General features: G+C 37.4%; 1 protein-coding gene across 1 annotated transcript; it reads right to left on the bottom strand.

The window, feature by feature from the left end:
• Nucleotides 1-8,997, bottom strand: LOC106869152 (E3 ubiquitin-protein ligase E3D). Its single transcript, XM_014914757.3, has 8 exons — nucleotides 8,816-8,997; nucleotides 7,123-7,455; nucleotides 4,803-5,095; nucleotides 3,942-4,050; nucleotides 3,089-3,212; nucleotides 2,480-2,640; nucleotides 1,770-1,923; nucleotides 1-1,493 (listed from the first exon to the last, which is right to left on the bottom strand). The coding sequence occupies exons 1-8, from the start codon at nucleotides 8,977-8,979 to the stop codon at nucleotides 1,470-1,472; spliced, it is 1,362 nt and encodes a 453-aa protein (XP_014770243.1). The 5' UTR covers nucleotides 8,980-8,997; the 3' UTR covers nucleotides 1-1,469.
• Between the last annotated feature and the right edge of the window lie 4,244 nt (nucleotides 8,998-13,241).

The following is a 13,241-nucleotide window of genomic DNA, read 5'->3' as shown; positions in this document are numbered from 1 at the left end:
TAGCATTTAATAAAGATTTATTATCAGCAAAAATGAAATATAGACCCTTACAGCTGTTTCAATTAAGCCCAATAAAGAATAAATAAATATGACTAAAATAATGGGCGGGGAAGAACCTCTTCAGATTGGGTTAAAAAGATACACCTTTAGGTTTGTATATGAATATATGTATATACTTTATTGAAAAGCAGCAGAAACATCACAAAAACTGTTACTCAGAGTTTCATGTTCCCGTTCATCAGACAGTTTTGTTTAGAATGGAACAGAAAGTATATTACTCTACCTCTGGTATTTGAGTACTATTTTTTTCACCTTGTTTCACATCTATGTGCTTACTCTGGTGTGTGTGTATGTGTGTGTGTATATATATTAGTTCAAATTTAGGTGTAGGAACCAGATGCAGGTGTATTAGTTAACACTCAAGAAGAATGGAAAAGTCTTTTACGTTTTGAGCATATGCTCTTCAACAGAAAGGAATATGAAAAATAAAGGAGAGAGAATGAAAAAAAAAATGTGTAGGGTTTAACAGTTCAACAGGATGAAATAACCAGAAGAGGCTGAATGGAAGGAAGATAATGATGGCAACCCAGTCAAATGAATTTGCTCGTGTTTTTGTGTGTGATTGCGTATGTATGAATGGAGGTGAACGTGTATGTATGGGAGGGCAAGCTGAAAAATAGTGGACCTGTGTGTGTGTGTATGTGAATAAGTGACCCAGTGCATACCTTATGTGGAGTGCTGTGTGTTACATGTACTGGTATGTATGTGTGTGTGCATATATGTGCAAGTGTACAAGTATCCTAGTGTATGTGTTATGTGGGGTGATATTACATTTTGCTGATTGGCTCCCCTGCCGGTTGCACGCAAAAAGCACCATTCGAACGTGATCGTTGCCAGCGTCGCCTAACTGGCACATGTGCTGGTGGTATGTGAAAAAACAACATTCGAGCGTGGTCATTGCCAGTGCTGCCAGATTGGCTCCTGTGCTAGTAGCACATAGAAAACACCTTTTGAGCATGGTTGTTGCCAGTAGCGCTTGACTGGCCCTCGTGCCAGTGGCACGTAAAAGCATCCACTACAATCTTGGAGTGGTTGGCGTTAGGAAGGGCATCTAGCTGTAGAAACTTTGCCAGATCAGATTGAGATTCGAGCCTGGTGCAGCCTTCTGGCTCGCAAGTCCTCAGTCAAACCGTCCAACCCATGCCAGCATGGAAAGCGGACGTTAAACGACGATGGTGATGATGATGATATTATGTGTGTGCATGTGTATGGATGTGTATATTATTGTTATGTGTATGGATGTATGTGTGAGGCTAACGTGTATGTGTGTGCACACGCATGCATGTGCAAACACTTGTGTTTAGCAGTTTGTCTGTCATGCTAACAATTCAACCAGCTCAGTGTCTTCAATAAAAATTCAATAACACAGACATTTGTAAACAGTCAATAGAACTGAACATCTTTGGATTTTAGGGTGGACGTAAGAAACCAACCTGAAAAATGACAAAAAAAAAAGAGAGATTTAATATCTTCAAATAAATTGTCATTTGAACAGATTATAGAAATATATTAATGAGATGTTGAAGTATCAGTTAATGGATTTTGATCTGAAATCTATGGTACAAGTTGTTTTGATACAAGTCATTTCTGAACAAGCAAAGCTATGACAGACAGCCACACTAATTTTGACCAAACCAAACCTATTTCCTTTGTTATTTTCATTATTATCAGTGCAATTTAAACAAATAGAGAAAAAAAATTGTTCTTACATGAAATTCATTAATCCTTCGACAGGAGAATGGCAAAGAATTGGTGCTGCAAATTAAATAGCGTAGCAACGTTGTGGTCAGTTGAGGTGAAAGGGTCAGCATATGAACAGAAACATCTGACTTCCAGAGTTTCAGAACTTCTTCAGCAATTTTCCTGAGAAAAACAAAACAGAAATAACACATCATCATCATCATTTAATGTCTGTTCTTCATGCTGGCATGGGTAGGTTTCCTGATGTGACTCGAATCATACCAGACAGTATAAGAGAAATAGCCTTCCCTGATGTGGAAGCCTCAAATGTATAAGTTTTGACTGTAAATGGCAGATTTTTGAATAACAGTTTTTGACTTGTTGGTTGCCTTTACATTTGTCTCTGAGAACAAAAACTGATTATTCAGGTCATTGCCTGGAATCGAACTTGGAATCCTGGGGTTAGTAGCCCGCACTCTTAACCAGTACGGCATACGTCTGAGTTCGATGCCAGGCAGTAACCTGAGCAACAAAAACAACAACAACGACGATGATAACCCAGGTTCAAAATATCCCCAAGACACCTGATGAGGGCTGGAGGGTATATCAGCCGAAACGTTGTGTCAACAACAAACAAGATGAGGACAAACATCCGTCAAATGTAAATAATGTACATAATTCATCATCTCTTAAATATAGAACTGTATTAAAATAAAAGATAAAACTAAATTTTTTTTACCTCTCTTTATTGGAAGACTTAGGAACACCCTTTATTTCAGCCTGATAAAGAATTTTCTGTCGTACTTCTGGTTCCAAGGACAGTTCGTGGACATGCTTATGTTCAGCAGCAGTTGGAATATCGTTGAGTTCATACACTTGAATGGTATCTAACAACCAAACCTACAAGAAATAAATGTTTATCTTTATATACATATCGAGAGGCATGGTCTCCATGATGCTAAGATACTTGATAAGTGCCAGCACCGTGGGAGAAGACAAGTGGGTGTGGCAGTTCGGATGCTGAGGGGAGATGCAGCCTTTCTTATTTTGGCACAAGGCCAGCAATTGAGGAAGGGGTAAGTCGATTACATTGACCCTGAAAGGGTGAAGAGCAAAGTTGACCTCAACAGAATTTGAACTCGGGACAAAGATGGGCGAGATGTTGCTAAGCGTTTTATCTGGGATGTTAAGGATTCTGTCAGCTTTGCTACCTTAGTTGCAGCAATAATAATGATTCTTTTATGTTATTGAGAACATGACCATCTCTCCTGTATTTGAGTTACATTCTCTGTGATCATAATAACAATGTCAATTTTTACGAAAAACAAAGCACAAACTTATAGCATACCAAGCAGGTGATGGCTGGCTGGTTGTCGGATTTTGAAGATTCAATGATGAATTTGAAACTGGTGTAGATTCGACTCTGTTCTAAGAGATAACTGGCCAAATAAGACTCTTCCGTAAAGGTCCACCTAAAAGCAGAATAATATCAAAGTATGCACTACGTATAAACACCATTATATATACATCGATACATAGAGCTGTACTGATAAATATGACATACATATACAAGACACATGCACTTGTGCAGGATTATATATATTGTTGCTATTATGCAAAAGTGTTGTAAGTCCAAAACGTTCTTTTTTCAGAAAACGAAAAATCACTTTCACCATTTCATAGCAAAACCATTGGACTACATTTTGGCAATTTTCATATCTTGGCATCTGCAGACCAAAAGAACCTGTTATTGCAAGCAAAAATAAAAATTAGGACATACGACAGTTTAACATAATGGCACTATATGTATGCCTGAGCGAATGACCTACTAGAAATAGAAGTCAAAATAAAAGAACATATAAGATCACATCATCATCATCATCAACAACCCCAAGACATAAGACTCATAAGGACGGTTATCTAATTTCCATAGCATATAAGTGACCAAGATCACAACATTCCCCCTGGATGAGAAGCTAGCCCTTCACAGATTAATCATTACAGCTGAATGGACTGGAGCAAAGTGAAATGAAGTGTGCAAAATATTTTGCCCCAGCACACGGCACTCTGAGTTCAAATCCCATTGAGGTTGACCTTGCTTTCCAACCTTTCAAGTTCTAAAGCTCTGTACCCCACAATGGCAACTGGCAAATGACTGGAAGCACCAATAAAAGAAGAAGAAGGAAAGTATAATAACTCACCTGTTTATACCAGTGAGAGGTTCAGTTACAGAGTTGATTAGATTCGTCATGTTGATGGTGTAGGAATAAATCTTGCAAACAAATCTGCCAGGCTCGTTATCTTGAGAGGCTATAAACAACAACAACAACAATAATATTAATAATAATAATATGCAAAAAGCTAACAATGGAAACTGAAAGAAGATTATCATGTGTGTGTGTGTGTGTGTATATATATATATAGTGTGTGAGAGAGTATGGACATGTGGGTATGTGTATGTTTGTGTTGCTTTGTCTTGACATCATACGATAGGTGTAAATCGTTATCCTTCATTTCCAAAATTCTGTGAAAGCATGTTAGTCACGGAGAAATATTATGCTTAGAAACAGATAATGGATGGTACCAGCCGTAGAAAATCTGCTGCAGTTAGCTGTCTGAAGCATGCAGCAAAGGCAAAATGGAAGACAAAACGTATGTATGTGAACCTTTCAATCAACTAAGACTGTTTTGCAATTAGAAAGCAAGAACGTCCTTTGGATGTGTTCAAATCTAAAAACATCAAGCAAGGGACATAACCTCTTGTCTTAATGCCTGAAGAAGGAATTTTTATATTCGAAAATATTATATCAGACAATGAATAATTGAATTATAACAGTTATTATGGCCCATTATGCATTGTTGTGCCATTCAAGACATGTTATATTTCACAAACAATACACAATGCTTCTAGCGAACTACAATACTCTCCTCTCTCTCTCTCTCTCTCTCTATATATATATATATATATACACACACACACACATACATATCACACATTTTCAGAGAGAAGAGAAAGACAAGAGTGAGAAAATGATAATTCAAAATCTGAGAAATTAACTCACCATCTCCACAGGATGGTAAGCAAGTACCAAGCTCTGTTCGACATCTTCTGCACACCAACTGAGTGGAGTCCATCTTTTTGATGAGAGACGTAGGGCTGAGATCAGTAGAATTCACTAGAAAGTACAAATCACTGACCAGACAATCACCAGGTTTGGGTGACAAACTGGTACTAGAAACTGAACTGGTTTTAGACTTCTTTGAAGAACCACTCGTTTCATGTTGATGACAGAAATGGTTGCCAGACATTTCCATCCAGGCTTCTGATGGTAGGGGAAGAACTCTTCGGAATTTTCTACAGGAAATAAAAACGAAAAAGAAAAAGAAATAATGAATGTCTGCCATCGTTGTTTAGCCACAAGTCAAGCTGAATAGATCCATGATCAAAGAAAAGCATTCTAGCAGTGATCAGTCCATCTTTCTTTTTCAGTCTTAAAACAAGTTCATGCTCACACGATACGAAAATGAGTTTTCTTTCGCAACCTCCAAAGATTATGGATCGTGGAATATTACTACCAAATAACTGAACCAAAATAGAAATTTACATCTGATCTGATTAATCTCCCTTTCTGAAACAGCTCGATGATAGTTATTCCCCTTAGATCACTTCTGATCTGCGTTTGATTTTTTGCCTTTTCATTCTTCAGGGACCGTGAAATTAAATTATCAGCCGAATACCAGAATCATTTTTAATTGATTGCTTCCTTCACCGAAACTAGTGACCTTCGGGTATCTTAGAAAAACCTACGTCGATTTTAGTCCAAGCCATGGACGTACCAGTAATCAGTGTAACTATTAAATACAAGGAATGGAACTGAAAAATCTTCCTCGTTTAACTGGTGTTCTGGTCATCTTACACCAACAGACAAGGTTAATCCATAACCACGGCTCCAACAACATAAATTCTGTTTCTGCTCGAAGGCTCATCAGAAACTGTCTGTGGTTTGTGGTCCTGTGTGTGTGTGTGTGTGTGTGCGCGAGTATATATATATATATGTATGCATATATACACACACACACATAGTACATGAATATGTAGGCAGAAGCGTGACTGTGTGGTAGGAAGTTTGCTTCCCAACCAATGGTTCCAAGTTTAGTTCCACTGGATGGTACCTTGGGCAAATGTCTTCCACTTTAACCCAGGCTGACCAAAGTCAGACTTGTTTGGAGGCCTCTAGGCAGATATCCACTGTGACTGGCAGCAGAACTGGAGAATCCCCAGTTGTGAACCAAGGAGTGGTAGCACTGCTGAGATAAGGACCAGATCAAGAGAGACCCCAGAATTCAAGATTTTAGCCAAGGTCTACGAGGTTGACACTTGTCGCCGTGCTGATTGGTAATGAGTAGACACATGCCGCCTTGAATAGATCGAATGAACAACAATTTCCACTCCATATAATACATCAAAGAAAGTGTTGAAATGTGGATACAGAGTCTGGCACGAGTGGGTTCCTGTCAACTTAGATTAATCAAAATCTTTTAATAAAGCTGAGCACCAACACTTTGGCAGATGACCTCACAGCAGCTGATTCTGGGACCATTTTCAGAGCCTAGATTGCTGCAACATATGACATCTGCAGGAAGATTAGAGTGAAAGACCACTAATCAGAACTATTCAGTATCATGCTCTGTCAAGGTTGTTTCCTTTCATCTCTTCTGTAAGTACCGACTCTGTATGTACTGCATTATTTACATTTGATGGACTTTTGTCTTCATCTTGTTTGTTGTTAACATAACGTTTCAGCTGATATACCCTCCAGCTTTCATCAGGTGTCTTGGCGAAATTAAAAACCTGGATTCTCATTCCTAAGGTATTTTTCAATGTTGTTATTATTATTATTATTATTTCTATTATTCAGGTCACTGCCTGGAATCAAACAGGATGGAACTGAAATTCTGGAATGCTCAGCAGTAACCTGAATAATAATAATAATGATGATGATAATAATAATAATAATAATAATAATAATAATAATAATAATAATAATAATATCGAAAAAATACCCTAGGAATGAGAACCCAGGTTTGAAATTTCCCCAAGACACCTGATGAAGGCTGGAGGGTATATCAGCCAAAACATTGTGTTAACAACAAACAAGATGAGGACAAATATCCGTCAAATGTAAATAATGTACATAATTCCTCATCTCTTAAATATAGATCTGTATGTACCACTTCAAAAATGAGAAATTGAGGGTTATCCCTTTAAACTAAAAAAGTGGCATATGTGGATGATGTCAATGAATTAGAGCTGATCAAGGAAACGATTATTCCTCAGGTGAGGAAGTGAAATAAATGATAATCTAAGAGAAGTTAGTTTACCTTTCGGCTGGTAGAATAACATTACCACAAATACGACATCTACAGCTGTCTGTTCCCTTGGAAAGGGAAGCCACCAGATGGGAAGACAGTTGGCTGGAAGTGGTGGGAGGTGCTGGAGACATCAGCAGGTTGGGTAAAGAGGTCTGCAGGGTACACTGCAACTCTCCATGGCGGGAACAGCGAAGACCTCGACAAGAAGCAGGATGAAACTGAACCTCTGGAATGCCCAGCTTCCAAGTCCATTCTCGGCCACGTCCTTGTCCAGTGGTGATGCTGACTGACCCAGAATCTACTTGGACTCTAATGTTGCTGTAGCCCGTTTCATTTTGGATCCTGTAGAAAAATATAAAAGTAATCATCGTTATCCTAAGTTATTGTATTAAGGCAGAGAGGAATAACAGAAGTAAAAGCACAACAGACCAAGTGAAAATTGATTTTGAATCCCATCAGAATTGGTTTGGATTTTATTTTCCCTCTTCCTTGGATTGATAAACATCAACAGCAGTGGTATGGTGAGGGGGAGTGGTAGATGATTTAATCAAATGAGTCAAAAATAAAGACACAACTTATGGAAGAGTTTACAGCAATTCTTCGATAAGTTGTTTTTATTTTAAGAAATATTGTTAAATATTTTTCGATTATTTATTTATTTATATATATAGGTGTGTGCATCTTTGGTGTGTGTGTTTGTCCTCCCACCACCGCCTGACAACCGGTGTTGGTGTGTAGAATAAATACCAGGCTTAAAAAATTAAGTCCCGGGGTCGATTTGTTCGACTAAAACCTTTCAAGACGGTGCCCCAGCATGGCAGCATTCAAATGACTGAAGCAAGATGAAAGATTGTATGGATATGAGGGACCAGTAGAGTAAAATAGATATCAAAGAGGTTCATAAGCAGAAAATGGTTGAGAACCACTCTTTTAGACTCAGTGGAAATCAAGTAAAATTACGAGCGCACTACACATAGGAAATTCTTTAAAATCTGTTTTAAAGTTTTTAAATTATCAAAATAAAAAAATACTCCAGACATTATGAGTAACACATTTTCATAAGGCTCAAGTAGTTAGTGTGGATTTTGAAAAACCTTAAATTGCAGTTTTAAAAATCCGCGGCGTACCGCATTGTTACGGAACGATTTGGTTTAGAGACTAAACGAAAAGCCCGCGGGTTTTAAGCCAGACCGAAGGGAACTAAAATTCTTTGAAGGGAAATTTAGTCCAAAGCTCCAGCCACTCTTGCTAATAATAGTAATTCTGATGATAAAGATACTATTTAATTTTCACAAAGTTACTCAAAATTAATTATGTTACCAGACACACGTGAACCTCACATCATGTTTTGATTACACGATATACGAAGAAGAAAACTATTTATAATAAAGATTTCGACACTAATTCGGTTTTACCGGATATTTCCATGTATTTATATCAATTTACTTATATGCATTTTTATGTAATTCTTTATTAACTGAAATATAAATAAAAGAAAGGTCTTAATTGAATTATAAATATTGTAAGTGGAATGTTATTTTTATTTTTAAGACACTCATGATAATTAATTAATTAATTAATAATCTATTGTTATTTTCATCATAATGATTATTTATACAATAAAAACAAAATTAATTGTTCTACGGTGTGCGATAGAAATTGGAGAAATATAACGATGAAGAATAATGAAAATCATATAAACCTGTCGACATTAAGATACAGCGAGAACCTTCCTAGATTCTTCAGTCTTTCGGCATACAACATGGACCATGTCTTCTTGTGGTGATAACCCGATACATTCCGACCGTCTTCCAAACATGCTGACATCGCTGCAAAAGACGAACCACTTAAAGCGCCATTTACCATTGTGGTTAATGCCACACTGGAGGCCGCTTACGGCCTTCCACGGAAATTAGATTTGTTTAACTCCACGTGATCTCAGGTTGTTTTGGCTGTTATTTGGCGCAGGTCGAGTGATCGCCAGGCGGTTTTACTTGGTGGCTCGTTCATGCGTTTAGCTCGATGGTTCGCAATATGGGTCCTTTGGGGCTTCATATAAGATTTTATTGATAAAATTTATGTGCAATAACTTGCTTTATACTTCTACAATACATAAAATACTAACGTGCAAAATATTTTAACAATATTTCTATACAATTCCTTAAAATGTTTAATAATAAAAATATAATAGGATTTTTTTGAAACAGAATAGCTATGGGAGTAAAACAGGAATAAAATTGGGGTCTATAAATTTTTTAAATGGTTAAAGTGTAAATAAACACCCGCATTCATATGTATGTATGTATGTATGTATGTACGTGTAATTTTTATTCGTTACAAGGGAAACAAGTTGACAATATTACAAAATACTTTATAGACAAAATATAATTAAACAAAGAGACCGCATTGTTATCAGAATTAAAATTATACGCGCAAAGTTATACATTAAGATTCGCGCTTCAATGTTTCTGAAATGCGCGTGTTGCTGTTCTTCTTTAACCCCAGGTCAGCCATGATAGCGCGAACCTAGAAAAACAGACAGAAACATCTAATTGTTTGGTTGCACATAATAAATCAAGGGATAACTTTATTCAGTATAACTTTTCACTTTAAGACGATAATGAGTACTTAAGGAAACTGAAGCTATTTCTAACGATAATATGGAGGGTTTCCTATTTAGCTTCTGTATGTACGTGAATAGACCAATGAACAAATGTGTTACCACTGTGCGAGCAGACGGCTAGGTAATAAACGGATCTCCAAGTGGTCGCTTAAACATGTAGAAAGAGCAGCCAAATTTCTCTAAACTACAGCCTACAGTTTTTAAAAAAGAATACATTAAAATAATAAATGTAGTCCATACTTTTCCAAACAATAAAAACAGGGTGATTACAGCTTTATGTACAAGTTCTTATAATAAAAATACGTTAAATACTGCTGTTGATTTATGATGCACCCAACACGTGTATGTCGGGTGGGCAGAGACGGACTATATGTAATCTGAACCTTCCCCCCCCCCCTTATTATTTTTTTTTTTACGGAATCCCACGTTTTAGGCTATGGAGATTCCGATTCTGAAAAATAATTTTCAAAAATCTCAAATTCAAAATTTAGACCCCCCCCCCACGCCTATTTCCTCATTTAAAAAAAGAAGACAATATTTTTTAATCTGCTCAGCCGGGACCGAATTTACAACTGCAATATAAGACAGTTGAAAAGTTCCCAGCAAAGTAAGTGCGCTTGACACTCCGGTCTCGTTCACATTATCCGGTTGTAACTCAGTTGAACCGCTAATGTCCTGGTGTAAAACAGAAACTATTCTTCGTACAGTCTCATTTCTCGTAACTTTCTTACATAGAAAAATCTTTCACCTTTTCTAAATAAGACTACAAAACTATTTGCCGATCGTTATTTAAATTCTTTTCACAAGTTCCATTGAGGTATAAATCTGAAGGTGCGCCGCTTACATCAAATATCAACTAACTGTAAACAGCTGAAAGTTTTTATTTATGTTTATGAACTTTCAAAAGAGTGACGCACTGAACGTGTCCCGTTTACAGGAATACAGTACTTCACTTGTTGTTAAAGGATTTTAACCTGGATTTCCAATGGCAAGCTTCCAGGAAACATTTGGGGTGAGCCTTATATCTTTTTATTGATTTCTCATACCGAGTAAGTTTATTATACTGAGTTCAAATCCCGCCGGGGTCGACTCTGTTTTTTCCTTCTTTCAGAGAGCGATGGAGTAAATAACATTCGAGAACTGAAGCTTAATCTAATTTACGGCACCACCGCCAATATTTGCCTTATATCTATGGTACATAACTTTTACAAGAGGGATGACAGTGAGTTCGAAGTATCGACCTACTGACCTTCGTCGGACTGAGACCGAAACTTCCAAGTCCCTGTCACTCGTCTTGTAAAACATGTACTATACAAATTCTTCAGTTTAATGTTAAGCTGTTTTTATTAAAACTTAACATAAAAGCACACACACGCGCGTATACACACACATACATGCATGCATACATACATACTATATATATATATATATATATATATATATATATATATATATATATAGTAAACTGTAACGGTCTCAAAATGACTCAAGGCCTGAGAGTTTCGTGTATGATAGATATTATCGGCCCTTCGGCAACTTTGTAATTTCTGACGATTATATATATATATATATATATATATGTATATGTGTGTGTGTGTGTATGATTGTACTAACAAACGAAGACACATGCAGACAGACACAGATAAATCTCTTGTTTTTGCTTTGAGAATGATTTCATATCTTATGCACAAGGCCAGCAGTTACGGGGAGAGGTAAAGTATATTAAATCGACCTCGGTATATTACTGGTATTATATTTTTATCGCTTTTACATTTATTGTAATTCTGCGCGCACGCGTGCGTGTGTGTGTGATTGTATTGTTCTCGCAATGTTTAAATATCTCTGGTATTCTGCATGTAAATAAATTACTTGCAAGAAATAGAAGGCTTGAACGCCACAGATTCTGTTATTAAGTAGACAATAGTGGAAGAGTTTGTAACTAATTCGGAGACTGATTGCATTTTTATAGTACGAAAAGTAAAAGAAAAAAAGAAATCGTGTTTTGACAGTATCCACAGGTTGTTTGTCCTGTTAAGTATGTAAAACTGTGCGTACATTATATTTACAGGCAAACGAACAAACTTATTCACAGCTTATCATTTTGGGAATAACAGCAACCATATTTCCTTTGAAATCACTGTGTAACGTTTTAAAACTGGAAAGGCATAATGAATTATGTAGTTTAACATACTTTTTGATGAAGTGGTCGTGGGTGGAATGCTTTTGACCATAACACTGCTCTCTCATTCTATGGAAAATGAACTAAGCAATACCTCACAAACATACACATGCATACTTACATACATTGTACATACATCATACATTCATGCACATATACATACACGCATGCATACATACAAATGCATACGTACACACAAACGCGCGCGCGCGCACACAATTATGCGTTTGGATTTACAAACGAGGTAAAAGACTTTGTAGTGATCAAGGGAGACCCGCGGGTCGGTACTACTAAAGCAGCGCGGACCCGAACGCGCAGTCGCGCGTCCGCGCTAGCTAGTCTTGAGTGGTCGAACCTAACCCTAACCCTAACCCTAACCCGCGTATGCAAATGAATACGTGTTTAGGGTTAGGGTTAGGATCGACCACTCACGACTAGCTAGCGCGGACGCGCGACTGCGCGTTCGGGTCCGCGCTGCTTTAGTAGTACCGACCCGCGAGCGAAATTCCAGTACTGTCTCTGTTCGTCTGTCTATCGTGTTATCTATCTGTATATATATACATACATACATACATACATACCTTCAAGTGTATTATGTCAATAGATAGATAGACAGACAGACAGACAGATAGATAGATAGAGGTGTTTTCTCTGTTTATCCTTTTTACATCGGGAAAGTTGTGTTTCGCTGGACATTCCATCTGTCATAGAGAATGTGAAATGTTTGTTTCTTTTCTTTGATTATTTCGTAATCTTTTTTGCTTTGGATTGCAACCACTTGCTTAATGTGCGTAACCTCATTTATATATTTGGGTGTGTGCGTACGAAAGAGAATCCGAGAGAGACAGACAGACAGTTTTCTTTCTCTCGCAACTGTATTTCCTCTCTTTATACAAATACACGTCTTTTTATTGCCATTGCAAGCCTACTGACGTTCTCATTCACACAGATATATAATACATAAACACGGATCCTTGTGCATAGCACCTATGGTTTCGCAACCGGAAAAGTAATTAGACACAAGCTTGCACGTGTATGAACATCCACTAGTAAGTGTACGACGCTCATCATTTCAAATGTAATACTTGTACGTGGTTGCATCGCTTAACTTTTGGCTTTCACCTGTTTTAGTTGTTGGACTGTAACTCTGCTGCAGACACCGCTTTAATGGGGTTTTAGACCAGCAAGTTGGCCCCTGTATTTCTTGTCCTTTTAGAAGTCTGGTACATATCGTATCGTTCTCTTTATGCCGAACCGCTAAGTTACGGGGACGTAAACCGACCAACACCGGTTGTCAAGCTGTTGGAGAACACATACATATATGTA

The sequence above is a fragment of the Octopus bimaculoides genome, chromosome 9, assembly GCF_046866305.1.
Source record: "Octopus bimaculoides isolate indiv1 chromosome 9, ASM4686630v1, whole genome shotgun sequence".
In the NCBI taxonomy this organism is placed as follows: Eukaryota; Metazoa; Mollusca; class Cephalopoda; order Octopoda; family Octopodidae; genus Octopus; species Octopus bimaculoides.
This window is presented reverse-complemented; position numbering and strand designations above follow the sequence as displayed.